Source organism: Suricata suricatta, chromosome 7 (assembly GCF_006229205.1).
Source record: "Suricata suricatta isolate VVHF042 chromosome 7, meerkat_22Aug2017_6uvM2_HiC, whole genome shotgun sequence".
Classification (NCBI taxonomy): Eukaryota; Metazoa; Chordata; class Mammalia; order Carnivora; family Herpestidae; genus Suricata; species Suricata suricatta.
Window position 1 is genome coordinate 83,743,434 of NC_043706.1, and position 16,678 is coordinate 83,760,111.

General features: G+C 34.5%; 1 protein-coding gene across 4 annotated transcripts in view; it reads right to left on the reverse strand.

Moving 5' to 3' along the window:
• MMS22L (MMS22 like, DNA repair protein) overlaps nucleotides 1-16,678 on the reverse strand; it is a 127,297-nt gene that overhangs the window by 75,593 nt on the left and 35,026 nt on the right. For all 4 annotated transcript variants that reach the window (XM_029944609.1, XM_029944611.1, XM_029944608.1 and 1 more), the window contains exons 12-14: nucleotides 14,351-14,470; nucleotides 11,974-12,200; nucleotides 9,438-9,941 (exon numbers count right to left, since the gene is read on the reverse strand). In XM_029944609.1, coding sequence (XP_029800469.1) covers nucleotides 9,438-9,941; nucleotides 11,974-12,200; nucleotides 14,351-14,470 — 851 coding nt within the window. The remainder of the gene's footprint in view (nucleotides 1-9,437; nucleotides 9,942-11,973; nucleotides 12,201-14,350; nucleotides 14,471-16,678) is intronic.

Sequence of the window (16,678 nt, forward strand, 5' to 3'; positions counted from 1 at the left end):
CAGACTCAATGGAGAGGCTCTCAAAATTTCAAAAGCAAGCCAAAATCTCAAAGGCCCACTTACTCCACTTGCTTCTACCCTTCAGTGGGAGAATAGTTTGGTGATTACTATTCAATAGTTAAAATCATAAAAACGGGCCAAAAATTTTAGCTACAATAGACACAGAGTTTATTTTTCAAGAAGACCCAAACCCTTTCAATTAACTGAGAAGAATGGACTTTTGTCACCTCCCCTGGAGGTCCTTTCTGCCAACTGGAGCTGAGGAGGCAATAATCATGGAGGTGAAATACAGATTATACATTTAATCCATAGCCTGGCTGCACAATTACTGTTGTCTACTTTCAAGTGGATACTGGCAAGAACTGTTAGGTAAGTAAAAGTTGGGGACAAGTATAAATCATTATCAAATAATGCTGAATGACTAAAATAGTAAAATAGAAAATGGGGAAAAAAAAGGTAATAGTTTCAATAAACACTTAGCTAAGTACCTTTCTCTCTCCTCACAGTCTGTCTTTGATGCAATAAATACATGAGTATATGTCATATGTGCTGCATTTAACTGGTTTACTAATGTACCCCAAGTGCCTATAATAATGTTTGTTATCACAGAGGGCATTCATAAATATTAGTTGAGTTTTTAAAAATAATTTGTTTAACGAATGTGTATCCTCTGTTAAAAATAATTACAGCACAGGTAGAAAGCACTAAAGAATATTAAAGATAAAATGTTAAGGGAGTTCAAAAGGAAGATATAGTATTCAAGATTAGGGACACATAGACAAGCATACATTTCAAGAGAAGCTTGGGGCACCTGTGTGTCTCAGTTGGTTGAACATCTGACTCTTGATGTCAGCTCAGGTCACGATGCCAGGATCATGGGGTCGAGCCCCGTGTCAAGTTTTGTGCCGAGCATGGAGCCTGATTAAGATTCATTCTCTCATTCTCTCCCCCCCACCCCCACTCATGCACTAGCTTTCTCTAAAATAAAAAAGAGAGAAACTTATAGGAAAAGATAATATTGTTCACATAAAGAGAGGAAAAGGCAAATAAAATAAACATGTACTAAGAGATTATTATAGCCCAATACCAATATACCAATAGGTATAGCATCTAAGTCAGTGCTGTCCACAGTGTCTTCTGCTGTCCACTACAGTAGACTATGTATAACTACTGAGGACTTGCTATACACCTAGTGTGAACGAAGAGTTGAATTTTTCATATTATATTCATTAACTTAAATTGTCCCATAGTTAGTCTATATGGACAACAGAGATCTAAGCAATTATTCACAGAAACCCTATAAAGTGAATATTATTTTACAAAGATGCAGATGAAATTTAGAGAAGGTTAAGTAACTTCCCAAGTTGGTGCTGTTGGTTAAGTGGAGGAGTGATTTGAACTCAGGTTTACTGACCCTAAAGCCTGGCTTTTTACATTGTGCAGCACCAAGAGTAGCAGCTTATAGACACTAAAGGAGTTCCCCTAGAGGCAGAGAAGCACAGGGGCTCCTATCTGGCTCAGCTGGTAGAGTATGTGACCCTTGATCTTGGGGCTGTGAGTCTGAGCACCAAATTGGTGTAGAGATTACTTAAATACATACATACGCATGTGTGTACACACACATATGTAAATATATATACACATATATAGACTTTTAATATATATTAAAAGAAGCAGAAAAGCACAGCTTGCTATTATAGAATTGTCTACTACTGCTTGGAATTCTGGGAAAAGCTTTTTTCTGGCTTTTCCCATATATGATGCCCATGTATGATTCTTTCTGATTCCATCTCTATTTCTGATCCATTTACTAATAACTTCTGTAGTTACCTTTCCCTTCTAACTTCCTCTAAATAAATCATTTGTTTTGTTTTTCTTTTCCTGTACTCTGCTATTCCCCCTCTATGCTTACTGTGACCAGCAATGACCATTTTTGACTTCTGATCTTGGCAATTACTTTCATTCACTGGATTTAACCCTTTTATCATTGTTTGGATCACCACACTTCAGCTTATTCAGTCCTCAGACCTTTCTATACCATGTTCTGGCATGAACTCTCAACTGGTTCTGACAGGAAAAGATAAAAAAGTAAGAAAGATTTGAAGAATTCTTGAGAATTAGTAGTTCCATCTGACTAAAGTAAAGGGGAATAACAAGAAAAAGTTGCAAAAGTGGGAAAGCCAGACTGTGGAAGACTCTGAAAGACCACAGTAAGGAATGTGAAATTTTCTGTTGTTTATCAGGATGCCAGTCAGTAATGGTGTTGAAATACAGAATGACATAAATAGACTTGTTCTCTAAGAAGATAAATGTGAAAGAGAGAATGAGATGCGCACAAGCAACATAAGGAAAAAAATAGGACTTCATTAAAATTAAAAAAAAAATTATGCTGCAAAGGACAGCATCAAGAAAGTGAAAAGACAACCCTTAGAATTGGAGAAAATATTTGCAAACCACATATCTGGTGAAGGACTTGTATCTAAAACATATAAAGAACTCTTTACAGTTCACTAACATAAAGACAGCCCAATTTAAGAACAGGAAAAGGATCCAAATAGATATTTCTACAAAGACATAATAGTCAATAGGCACATGATCAACAAACACATGAAAACACACAAACAATATCATTAGCCACCAGAAATGCACATCAAAACTATAATGAGATATTACCTCTCATCCACTAAGATCACTTCAATCAGAAAGACACTGAGCAACAAGTGTTGGTGTGGATGTGGAGAAATTTCAATCCTTAAACCTCATTGGTGGGAAATGGTTCAGTATTTCCACAAAAGGTTAAATAGAGTTACCATATGACCCCAGCAATTCTGCTAATTATATACCCAAAAGAAATAAAAACATGTCCACACAAAAGCTTATACATGTGTTCATAGCAACATTATCCATAGAACCCACTTTTTAGTGGGAACAATCCAATGTCCATCAAGAGATGAATGGATAAATAAATGTGGATACAACGGATTATATGGCAATAAACAGGAATAAAGTACTGATATATGTGATAATATGGATATACCTTAAAATCATTATTCTAAGTGAAAGAAAATAGTTACAAAAGATTATACGCTGGATGACTCTACTTTCATGAAAGGTCCAGAATAAGTAAATCTAAAGAGACATAAAGTATATTAGTGGTTGCTAAGGATGGGATTGGGAAGGGGAAAATGGAGAATGATTGCTAATAGGAATAGTGTTTCCTTTTGGGGGTACAAACTGTTCTAAAAATATGGTGATGACTGTACAACTCTATGAATATACGATAGCCATTAACTGTAAGGTATGTGAATTATATCTAATAAAGCTGGCCAGTAAGTGAATTGTATGATAAGTAATATATCTCAAAAATAAAATAAAAAAATAAAAAATAAATAAAAGATCACCTGAAGAGAGAAGGCACTGGAGGCAGGGAGAGTAGGTAAACATTAAAAATGGAGGAAATAGTTGTGAAAATAAAGAAATGAAAACATTAAAAAAAATTTCTCTCAATCAAGTGGGTATACAGAGAAAGGAAGGAAGGAAGGACATATTGACATGTCACATCTCTACCTTAAGAAATTAGTTTTCTTTTTCTACAGCAGCTCCTTGGCATCTCAGGCGTATAGAATCACAACTTTTAACAGCTTTAGTATTGTGAGGCAATGTTCGTGTTCCCTACAATCTGGACTTTGTTTTTAAACAATCTGATTCATCGTTTCCACCTCCAAAAGCATTTACTGAATGGCCACTTCGTTAAAGGTATATATTAGAATGAGTTAAGAACTATCCAAGAAAAGCACATACATGCATGCGTGAGCGTGCACACACATGTTTACTAAGGTTGCTAGGCTTAAAGTGCAGTAAATAGAAATGATGGTGGGTTCTTTAGAAAATAATAGTAATGACAATAATAGCAACTTCTAATGTGTATTGAACACTTCCTGTGCGAACAACTTCATATTTATTATTGCATTTAATCCTCAAAAACATCTAGTAAAAGTATGTACTATTACTCTCATTCTACCAATAAAGCTGAGATTTGGACACATACGTTTTCCCTTCAAATATTTTAAAAGAATTATTTTGTACTTATGCGAGGAGAATTCATGTGTATGTAACAGATCTAGCAGGAGACTAAATGACCTAAATATTAATTCCTATGTATGAAAAATTAAGTAATCTATGTTTTAGCAAAATAGAAAAAAGCACACAAACATTTCTAAGTTAATAAAGTGAATAGTTTACATAACTGCATGAATTTATAAAATATGTTATATGAAAAACTATAGTAAAAATACTTTGCAAAATTCAAGCCAAGTAAACAGTAAGGTCAAAATACTAATTCATAATTACATTAAAATCTTGGTTGAAAGATAAATAAAATATTTAATAATGGAAAAAATCCTTAACTTTTTATATACTCTCAAAATACTAAGATTTATACGACTTTCCTTTGAGATGCTCATGCTTTCTTGGAAGCAACCAAAACACTTTTAGTAAGCAACATAACCATTTGATTTTTCAAATAATAAGTAGAAATATATTTTTCCATGAAACATAATCATGTGCTCTCTCTCCAAATTATTAGAACAATACCAAAAATGTGCATCAAATCATATATATATGTGTATATGGTAACCATTACATAACAGAATACCCAATAATAACAAAAGGAGGAAAAGGCCTGCATTCTGTCAAAAGCATCCTTTTCTGTTTCCTGAAAATTCATGTAAATTTTTTGGCATATAGCAGTCACTCACAAGAACATTTCCTCTTGTACCACTTCCTTCCCTACCTAGACAGCCCCCAATTCTCTCACTGATAATTAAAAAAAAAAACTGTTCAGAATAAATGATACCACACGAATAAAAATTAAAATAACTAGAACCAATAAGCAAGAAAAACATTTGGGGGGAGTAATAGACACAGGTCTATGCATGAGCGCACACACAGCCATCCCACGTGTCAGAATCAGTATATGATACATGAACTTCTACACTCACTGGAAAAGAATAAAAGGGATTTTAAAATATATATTTTTTCAAAATGTATTTTGAAGCAAGGAAAACAGTCTTAACCTTTTAAGGAGTTGTACTCAGTATGTATATTATCATAAAGAAGCTAATCATCCCTTCTGAATTATTTCATAGTCTCAAAATTTAACATTTTAGGCAAGTTTTCAACTGCCTTTAGACTTCTTCTGAAACCAGGCTCTTGTTTAATACAAAATAGGATGTCAGTTGATCAATATCCATTTGGCTTAAATTCATAAGTCCACAACCTCCCTAAAGTGGTAGAACAAACAGGTACAAAGCCTGAAAATTTATTGTTTCTTTTAAAACTCCAAATGATATTTGCAGATGCCAAAAGGCATTTTGAAATCATTCACCCTTACTTCAGTAAAAATGAAAAAGGGGGATGGGAGGAGGGAGAATCTCATGAGGCCTTGTATGTCAAGTTTTTGCCCAGAGCTAATTTTCATAGCTGTGTTATAAAACCCTGAAAATGGAGGTTTATAATGGAAATGCTGACAGACCCTTAACTATAGCAGCATGAATGGATATAATTAAAGAAAAGCTTTTGGCTACACCTAACTCCACAAATGAAAGCTGCCATTTTTATATTAACCTCAAATAACAGCAAGTGAGATCCAGAAATGGGATTCCAGAAAGTTAATGTAAAATGTTAAAGATGACTGCTAAAAACTGCTTGACATTCGAAGTTTTAAACAACGGAGGCATTTAGTTAACATAAACAAGTCAGTATTTTCATAATGCTACTTAATCAGCAATAAAGAATGCTCTGGTGAGCCATCAGCTTCAGTTAGCAGAAAGTGGCATATGAAGTTATTATTTCTTAACAGCCTAGAGGGAGCCGCTTCTCCCTTTAATCAGTGATCTTCGTTCCTTCCTACCTATAATTTCTCTGTCATACAGTTATAAAACTATTACCCAGTTCAACATACACACTCATACATCCTGCACACACATTTATGCAAGGACTGGTACCTTATTCCCACCTGAATTTGAAAACAGAAGAGATTGCTAAGGTAAAGTATTTCATTCTTATCCTTGTCAGGGATGCAGCCAGGAATAAATATCATCAATCTATGTAACCCATCTTCCTTATCTAAACCAAAATTCAAAGAATTTAGCACTGTTCTTAAAAGGTGTATATGGGGGGGAAGCTTTAGTTTTTATCAGCTATCAAAATAGTTTGAATCTTTTAATAATATTATAAGTAATACGAATATTATAGCATGCCTAAGAGGTCCTATGAAAAGATACTCAAAGAAGTTCCAGATTTTAGGTTAAAAAATTAGGAGCACATCTCTATGATCAATGTAAAGGACTTTTTTGTGTGTTTCCCCTCTCTGTCTCCCTTCCTTCTTTAAGTTAACAATCCTGAATGATCTCTGGGGTTCTTTCCCCAAGGATCCCAAACTAAAAGCATGTCCATCTTCATGGTATCTGCTTTGGAAGCCCTAAAACTGATGAAATAAAACAAAACCATCCAAGTCACAGTCCCTTTTAGTATATACTGTAATCAGTCTCTTTGAAGAAACTGCAGATCACAATGCAAGCTTCAGAAAGTTGAAAGATGGCAGTGCCTACGTGACAACAGCATTAATGAAGACCCCCCCCCAACTACTGTACCACTTTTTTTTTTAATGTTTATTTTGAGAGGAGTGTGAAGGGTGGAGGGGCAGAGAGAGAGGGAGGGAAAGAATCTCAAGCAGGCTCTGCACTGTCAGCACAGGGCCAATCCCACAAACTGTAAGATCATGACCTGTACCAAAACCAAGAATTGTATGCTGACCTGACTGAGTCACCCTGGAGCCCCCTGTTCCCCTGGTATTCACACACTGACCTCATACTTCTCTCTGCTAAAAATGCTCTATAATTATGGCAACAGAAGTGATACATGATTGGACAGTCACTTATAACAACTGTTTTTAATCACAGCTGAGCATTATAAAACAAAACTAAAAGTAAACATTTGTGCAAGGAATGAAATGTTCTCAACATACATATTTGTGTCTTTTGCATAGGTTAGTCCTACAGATCAACAACACACTCCTTGCCCTTGCTCTAGATGATAGCAAACTACAAACCCCAACAAGATCTAGTTAAAAGAAAGTTCAAATAAAAATGTATGCTTGCTTTCACCTTATATAATCAATAATCTTAACATGCACCCTTGATTCTCACCTTTGTACATGATTAATAATGCCTATGATTACCTGAGATGCATTACAGTTTACAAAATCCTTGTAAGCAGAATTTTTCCAACATTCTAAAATAGCTTTGGCTTTAATGATATAGGACTTTTACTAAATTGAATTTAAAGAGCAAAAATTTGTTTTTATTATAAGAAGTAAAATTTAGATGGTGGAATGATGCTGATAATAAATCAAAACTAAATTACTATAAATATGATTTACTTGTCTTCACACCTCTCTCTGTGATTCATTTTTTCCATCTGAGAACTCATTACAAAAATATGTAACTTGTAAGAACATAAAAACAAACTAAACAGAAAGCAACTATTCCTTTTTCTTAGTAGCAAAAATAATAGGCAAAAGCACTCAGAAATATATATGAATAGTGGTAACATTTTAAGGATTACAAAAAGTTTGCAAATACCACTCATTTAACTGTCCACTGATTTATTTAAAAAACTACATAGTGGTTTGGTTAGTTTTTGTATAGTTATTTGTAAACTATTAAAAAGATAGTGTAAGAAGGTTGCTATGATCAATTAGAGTCTGGTGATACTGAAACTTTAGTCAAGTCACAAAAAGCCCATGTTTCCATTTCTTCATGTATAAACAGGCATGACAATGTTGGCAAAGAAATAAATGCAACAGTATTTGTACAGTGTGTCGTTTAAGAATATAAGATTGGGGACGCCTAGGTGGCTCTCTCGGTTAAGTATCCGACTTCGGCTCAGGTCATGATCTCACAGTTCATGGGTTCAAGCCCTGCATCAGGCTCTGTGCTGAATGCTTGCTCAGAGCTTGGAGCCTGTTTTGAATTCTGTGTCTCCTCCTCTCTGCCTCTCCCCCTGCTCATGCTCTGTCTCACTGTCTTTCAAAAATATATAAATGTTAAAAAATAAAAAAAGAATACAAGAATTATTCTTATATTTCTAGCTATCATTTTTGAAGAATGACCAAAAAAGTCTTAGGTAGGAGCTTAAAGATAAAAAGAAGTTAGTGAATGAAGAAGAAATAAAGAACAAATTTCTTACTTTCATTTACATTTTTAAAGCCTCTCCAACTTTCAAAGTCCCTTTCTCCTATTACCAAGTTTTCATTAATGCTTTCAACAAACTTCTGTGTTTAATTTCTTATCTGAGAATGCATAAGTATACTCCATATGCTAATCTAAAAATGAGAAAGGAGGCTTTCTCATATACTATTAGGGAGTATAAAAATTGGCAGGTTTTTTTTGTTTTTTTGGGGTAGAAAATCTGGTAATATCTATCCACATTTAAATGTGCAAAGACCAATTCATTTTTAGAAATTAATCTAAAGATATACTTCCACAAGTACACAGAAAAGGCACATACAAAGATGTTAAATAAAACTATTTAAAATAACATAAAGTGGTAAACAATATAAAAAGACATTATTAGGGTTAGGTTAAGTAAATTTTGGTTTAATCATATAATGAAACGCTAAGTAGACATTAAAAAGAATTGGAAAGGTATCCATCTACTAACATGGAAAGCTGCCAAGGAAATATTAAATGAGCAGAACAAAGATCATCTGTTTTGTGTTTTCAGCTTATAAATGAGAAAAGAAAAGTGTGGAAGATTCCTGAGAAACCATTTTACTTCTGTGGAGTAAAACAAAAGCAGTATCTGAAAACATTGTTTCATATGGGTGACTGATATTATGAATAAAACAATCTTATTTTAATCTCAGAAGAAATTGTTTTACCTGGAAATATTTCATGCAGTTGAGGCTGGAATTCTGCAGCAAAACAATTTAAATAAGTTTACCTTTTTTTTTTTTTTAATGGTACAGTGTGGTCAGACTCTCTTTATGGGCATAAAATGTGTATGGTTCAGTAGAAGTCATCTTAGATTTGAGCTCATAATGGTGGACTATCTGAAACATTCCTCTGGATAATACTATTCTTTTAGCAAACGTAAAAAAAAAAAAAAAAAAGGAAGGAGGGGCAAAGAAGCATAGTTCTGAGACTGCACCAGAGCTGCTCTTAGTTTTATGTATTTGCACATAAGCTTTCTTTTTAAAAAATTGCTGTTCGAAATAATAGTTTGGAAACTACTGACTTATGCCAACATGGCAGTAAAACCAACTCCTCTCTCTCGATTTGGATGTCAGGCATATATCAAAAGGAAATTTTTAATATAGAATTAACATAGATGATGACATATAGTAAACTTAGAATATGTACTGGAAAACGTACCTGATTCTGGCCAGAACAGCTTGTAGAAAGCTCAACACCATCCTAAGTTCAGATTCTTGACAAGCTCGCAGAAGCATACTAAATCCATCATTAAGTAGTTTTTCATGGGAAGGATGCAAGCAATGGCTAGTCTCAAACACTTCTTGAACACCATCAATATAGATGGAAAGAAGTGTCCAGAGAGTCTGTCTTTGTCCCATTTCATCATTCTTGGATACCAAGAATTCTTTTGCTTTCTCTCGGAAAGCACCTGAAAATTTCTCAGCCAAAACACCAATGTCCAGATTTTTCTGGGTATACATTAAAAGGAAGGCCACTTGACCCTTCCAAATGAGGGGAGATGTTATAAAGGAAGGCCTGAGGAAATTCAGGAGACCTAACACATGACTTGCCACATCTTCCACTTCTGCGACAGCTGCTAATAATAAAAAAAGGTTGAAAAAGTTCTGAAGACCAACTTCAGTTAGTTCTTCCATTCTTTTTTGATGGAATTTAGAGTATATTCTGCAAAACATTAAAAAAATACTTAATTTTTTTTCATTCACAAATATCCACCTTTTAAAATAACACTTCGCTCAATATTCATGACAGTCTCATTAATTTAAAATTAACTAATTCTTCATTACGTTGTTGCCATTCTCACTTTTTCTACTTCGAAAACACAGAATACCCATACCTTCAAATTTCTCAGTGAAGCAGCAATCATCTGTGAGTAAATTAAGTGGCGTTCCCCAAAGGACAGTACAAGTTCTTTCATATAGTACATGGCTTTTCCAGTTATTTTAGTACTCTTGATCACCTTTTTTAATTTTTATTAACATATAAGCAAGAATATACATCCCCTATTTTAAAGTTTATTTATTTTGAGAGAGGTAGGGAGAGAGAAAGGGGAGGGCGAGAGAGAGAGAGAGAGAGAGAGAGAGAGGGAGGGAGGGGGGGGAGGGGGGGGGGGGGGGGGGGGGGGGGGGGGGGGGGGGGGGGGGGGGGGGGGGGGGGGGGGAGGAGAGGGGAGGAGAGGAGAGGAGAGGAGAGAAGAATCCCAAGCAGGCTCCGTATCATGAGTGCACTGCCTGACACAGGTTCATACCAGCCATGAGATCGTGATCTGAGCTGAAACCAAGAGATAGACACTTAACTGACTGAGCCACTCAGGCACCCTGAATATATACTCCTTTAAGGACAATTTGATGTGCTTTAAAGAACTCTTAACAGGGCAATTTTATAACAATTTTCCTTCAACTCTTCCTCCCTCTACCCGTCAGAGGCCTCCTCTTGCTATAACTATACCTAAAACAATTCAACCTGCTGGAAAACTTATTTTTACTTATTCATAAAGTAAAATGGTTAGTGTTTAAATGTGCAAGACTAGCCATTTAAAAATCTCTTGTAATAATATAATTTACTAGTCAAAGTAAGGGATTACTTCATCAATTAAGGGATTAGGATAGGAATAATAGAACTGTTACTGAATAAATTCCAAATACTTGTTTCAGATACAAGTTCTGAGTACTATGTCTTCCACAAAATGATGATTCAAAGATAAACTAGCAAACAATACAAAAGAGGAAAAAAAACCCTACTGTTTTAGCCACATAATTTTTGGAGGTTTAACAAAGAAGCTACCATTAAAAAAAAGCGTAAGTATACACTAAAAAAGATTCTACTGAATCACCATCATCTTGCAAGCAGTATGTGGGAATCAAACAGAAATTTCATTTAGTAGTTCCTGACAAATCTCTACCTACTCTAACTCTGCTGCAAGAACTCCCATTATATAAGCTGAGCAAGTGGTTGGGGGCAGTGTATCTACAAAGAGGGCTAGAAAAAGGGCTAACAGATAAAGGAAGTAGAACAAGAGAAGACAATTAAAACTCGTAATTTAACAAGCAAAATTCTAAAGCAAAAAACAAAAACAACAAAAAACAAAACAAAAAAACCAAAAAAAAAAAAAAAAACCAGACAAATATGACCAAAAGTTTATTTTACCACACCAGAAATGAAAACTGTGCATATTTTCCAAATGAGAACATTCGAATTATTTGGTTTATCTTCTGGTTAGTTTTCATTCAAGGAAGCAGGGTTAATGGGGCTAAATTCAAAGAACACAGAGTTTTATAGATTGAGTCTATTACCTGCCACTGTATGATTTGGAGATGTTTTTTATTTCTGTAATTTTCAATAAAATTTATGCACTGGATTATATAACATTACAATTACAATTAATTTTGGAAAAAAACCAACAGTTCTCTAATATATTTAATGTATGGAATTTCAATCTTTAGGACAAATGAGATAAACTAAAATCCTCCCCAAGTTATAGACATTAGGTTCGTCCCTTACTATAATACATATATATATAATATATATAACAAATTGGCAGGATCAAAGGCTGCATGTTTTGTTGTCCTGTATATACCAGGGAATACATTTAAATGTATAAACCATAAGCACTTCAAGCACAAGTTAAGTTAAAAAAAACCAGTAAGTAACACTTCTTTAGAGTGGACATTCATGACAAAGAATATATCGCACATACCTTCCTTTGACTTGTTTCCAAGGATGAGGGCCATTGCTCTTCATTGCTTTTTTAACAACTTTTGCCAAAATGCAAAGGAAAATGGTGTAACTACTGCTGGATTTATACAGATCATGATCTTGTTTATCACAACAGCAGGTCTTCACCATTTCTAGCATAGACAAGGGTGACTTAATGATATGTGTAAGGCCTTTCAAAGGAAGCCAAGAGATGCTGAAAGAGCTATTCTAAAAGGAAAAAAAAAAAAACCCCGTAAGTATTAAGTCCGAGTAAATAAAAATGGAAATCCCAATCAGCTCATTAAAAGTCTGACTCACCTTGATCACATAAATTACAGACATTACTACATATCTTCCCAAAATGAAAATTCTTCAAAAGCAGAGACACCAAAGGGTGTTCAAGTTCCTAAAACAACTCTAAATGTCTTTTTAACAGTCTGCCCAAATTAGGATATAAGTAAGATCCATCCATTGGATTTGGTTGCTTTGCTTCTTTAATTTCTTCTACAAGTTTCTCATAGTTTATGTCATACCATTTATTTTTATGTCAGGTCATTTATTGTGTAGAATTTTCTCCAATATGGATTTAGCTGCTTGTATTTCCCTAGTGTCATGTAATGTATTCTTTTATCCTCTATCTTTTCTGAAAACTGGTAGCTGTATCTAGAGAACTGATCAGATTCATGCAAGTTGAGTTTTTTGATAAGAATCTTCCACTGAGAGTACTGAACACTTCCTGTTGTAGTTAGGAAAGAGACACATTAAGTTGTGTCATTCCTTTTTGATGTTAAGATTGAGGGTCTTATCAACCTGATCTTTAATCTGACTGATCCCTAACACTGTCACTGAACAATTTTAGCAGCCATGAATGAAAACTGGCCAGATGCCTTACTTCATCAGATGTACAAAATAGTGACTTTTCTATCATTACTTCTCTATTAGCTTATTAGAAATTGAGTTATTCTTAAATATAGTTTATATTCTCATTTAGTTTTCAGAATGAGGTTTTTTTTCTAGAATAATAACTTTCTAAAGGCATCATGAACTCAAGGATTTAAATGTATCTGGTAAGCTTGACTCCAAAGCAACTGTTATTCTTTCTTATGCTCAAATATACCCAGTGTTGGAGAAAGGCAACCACCTTTTGACATGACTCCATCTTAACTTCGCTATCTCCCAGCTTTCAGATATGACTAGACACTGTGGACTTATCTTATACACATGTTGTCTGAGAACTAAGATGGGTCATTTTTCCAATCAGCCTGAAATTATGCTTCAGAAAAAGAGGAGTTTTTCTCATTTTTAATAAGCTCCATCATGTATAAACCTAAACTAGTAATGTACTTGTAAATCTCCCATTTCCATTTTCTATCTTGATTGAAGGTTCACTATTTACTCAGGAACTCAAATACTCCAAATCTTCTCTCCTTTCCACACAAAACAGGTAACTAAATCCTATAAACCTACATTTATAATTTTTATTTTCCAAACATATCCTATCTTTTCTAAATCCCTTGCCCCTATTTTACTCACTCACTGCATTATTAGCATTTATTATTACATTGGACTACAACTTAGCACCCAATTTATTTATACCATTTTCCGAAAACTTTCTCACACATGTACCTAATATGTCACATCCTTGGTTTCCTATGTCTCTGGAATAAATCATAACCTAAACATTATCTTCAACCCTACATAATCTAGCCACTGACTACCCTCTCTACATTCCTTAACTGCTGTCCCTCCCCACAGTCATCTCAGACCTATCATTCAAAACTATTAACATGGTAGGAAAAGTTCAAGTTTTTTATCTGTTCATACATTTGTTCATAATGTTCCTTTTGCCTGACTACTCCATTCCTTCTATACCTGGAAAATTCTACTCATTCTTCAGTTTAAAAATTATGACCTCATAATTTTCCACAAGTCCATACACTGGGTCAGATACGCTGTCCTTGGACATTCCACAGTACTGTAATGTCTTCCCCACAATGCCCACGAACCTATAAGCAACTCAAATGCCAAGACTATGTCTTATTCAGGATAGCCTTGACTGTTCAGTGTGTTGCAAGCAATGAGTAATTGTTAGAAAACATTTATAAATGAGGATTAAAAAAATATCTCTGGTACAATTTTGGATACTTTGCTTACTCTCATTCTTAAGAGAAAAGAAACATAAATGTTTCATTCCTTTACCTCAATGCTCTACAATGTTTATAAAATGTAAAACTGTTCCTGAGCTACTCTAATCTACTTTGAAAAATTAACTTTTTAAGAACAATCTGTAACTCTTCATAATTAAACCATAAAAACATTCCTCAAATATGTACAAATCCTTCAAATTCCTGCAACACATTCATATTTTATTTACTTACCAGGTTCTTACTATAATATTCCCATAGAATGGTGACAACTGCAATGTTTGGCTCCCAGAAATCACAAAGTGTCAAACAACAGTGCAGATGCATTCGTAAATGTTCTTCTGGTACACCATCCTAAAAAATAAACTGAAATTGTGGGAAAGTAAATGGGCTCTGGCAACATGAATATTATTGCCTGATACATACTGAATAACCTGCTTTTAAAAAGAATATGAATAGATATAACCAAATCATACCTGCTCTCATCTTCAGACCAGAAAGTCTAAATCAGGATACGCAATACTTCTTAACATGTGCTTTAGAAACCATTCACACATTCAGATAACAGAAATTATATAACTCGTTATGACTTTTAACACAATTATTTAAAAATTAAGTGTCTGTGATAGAGTGATTATATAAGGGGGTGTATATAATCTAAATTGTTTAAGGAGGAAAGTATGGACATGGAGGAAGACAGAAAATGGAAAAGATCCAACAGTAATGAGCAGAATGAAAATGAAAAGAAAAATGAAAAAATGTAAAGCATAACCATGGAGAATGGTAAAGATAAGTAAGAGAAAATCTGTTTGGATGTGAGGCTATTAAGAAATTTAGAGGACAGGACGATTATATGCAATAATGTTGGGGTTGCTAATAAAAGTAATACATAGGTATTAAAAAAGTGATCTTAGTGCTAAAAAATTCAAAGAATAAAGGGAACCAAACACAAGCTGCTTTTTTTGGTAAGGTATTAACTCGTAATTAGTAATCCTTTAGAATACACTCAGGCTTCAAGTCCTCATTAATAACTTCCACACTAACAGTGACCCTTCTTAATGTTCCACAGCATCCTATGCACACCTCTATCATATCATTTACCTTGTTAAATTTAATATTTATCTGCTTTCAAGTGTCTATGAGCTCTCTGAGAATTAGGATAATTTCCCCAGGGTCTAGCACACTGCCTGGTTCACCAAACAAACTCCATAAATATTTCATGAATAAAACTGAGATCTAGGTTCTTATGCTTCTTTTTACTAAGTAGCTGTATGGCTTAGGGAAAGGTACTTAGCTTCTCAATTAGACAATTAAGCTCATTTAACCAAAAAAGAGAAGCTTCTGTCTGTCCATCACTAATATTTTTTGATTTTATTATGAAAATATTAAGCAAGGCTCATTCTTATGGCATACTACTCAGATAAATTAAAGCATACTAACTTCAATATACTTCAAAGATTTATGACTGTAAGGCCAATTATTCATACCATCCTATGAAGGTATGAATGGGAAAAGAAATGAGTATTTAATCCACACCAGATATGATCAAGACTGCTCTTAGTGACCAGACTAAGATTTGAATCAAACTTTGTTATGCCAGAACCCATGTTCTTTCCACTGACCCAATTAAGAAGAAATTAAATATGGTATATTCTGGGGCACCTGAGTGGTTCAGTTGGTTAAACGTCCGGCTTCGGCTCAGGTCATGATCTCACAGTTTGTGGGTTCGAGCCCCACATCAGGCTTTGTGCTGACAGCTAGCTCAGAGCCTGGAGCTTGCTTCAGATTCTGTATCTCCCGCTCTCTCTGAACCTCCCCTGCTCGCGCTGCCTCTCTCTGTCTCTCAAAAATAAATTAAAAATAAATAAATAATAAAAACAAAAAAACATTAAGTATGGTATATTCTGACAGATATTTTTTTAAAGGAGATATATTTCCCTCCTTTTCTCTGACAGTGGCTACAGATTATAATGAAAAGAAATGGCTTAGAAAATACCATTTCCTCCACTGTTAGGGCAGGAATGGGTAATCAGTCAGTTGAGTAGGACTTAAAAAGTTTTGTTTAGCTTATAATTAATTATAGCTAGTATTTGTTACAAAATATATTTTCATTTTCTGTATATTTATTGTTTGTTTGTTTTGAGCTATTTTCCCTTAGTTTTTATTTAGTTATTTTTTCAGTGTTTATTTGTGAGAGAGAAAGATGAGAGATGAGGGGAAGGGCAGAGAGAGAAGGAAACACAGAATCTGAAGCAGGCTCCAGGCTCCAAGCTGTCAGCACAGAGCCCGATGCAGGGCTCGAACCAATGGACCATGAGATTATGACCTGAGCTGAAGTTGGATGCTTAACAGGATGCTTAACCAGAGCCCAGGCACTTCTCCCTTGGTTTTTTTCTTAAAAATTCCTTTCCACATCAGCTGAATTAAGGAGAAAGGATTTGCCTATCTTCATGTCCAGATAATCAGAGAGATAGGAATACAAAATAGTCACGAGAAGAGGAGCAAAGTGATATCTTAGCTCAAATTCATAATGAGAAAACAGGAGCTGAAGTACAGTGAGGA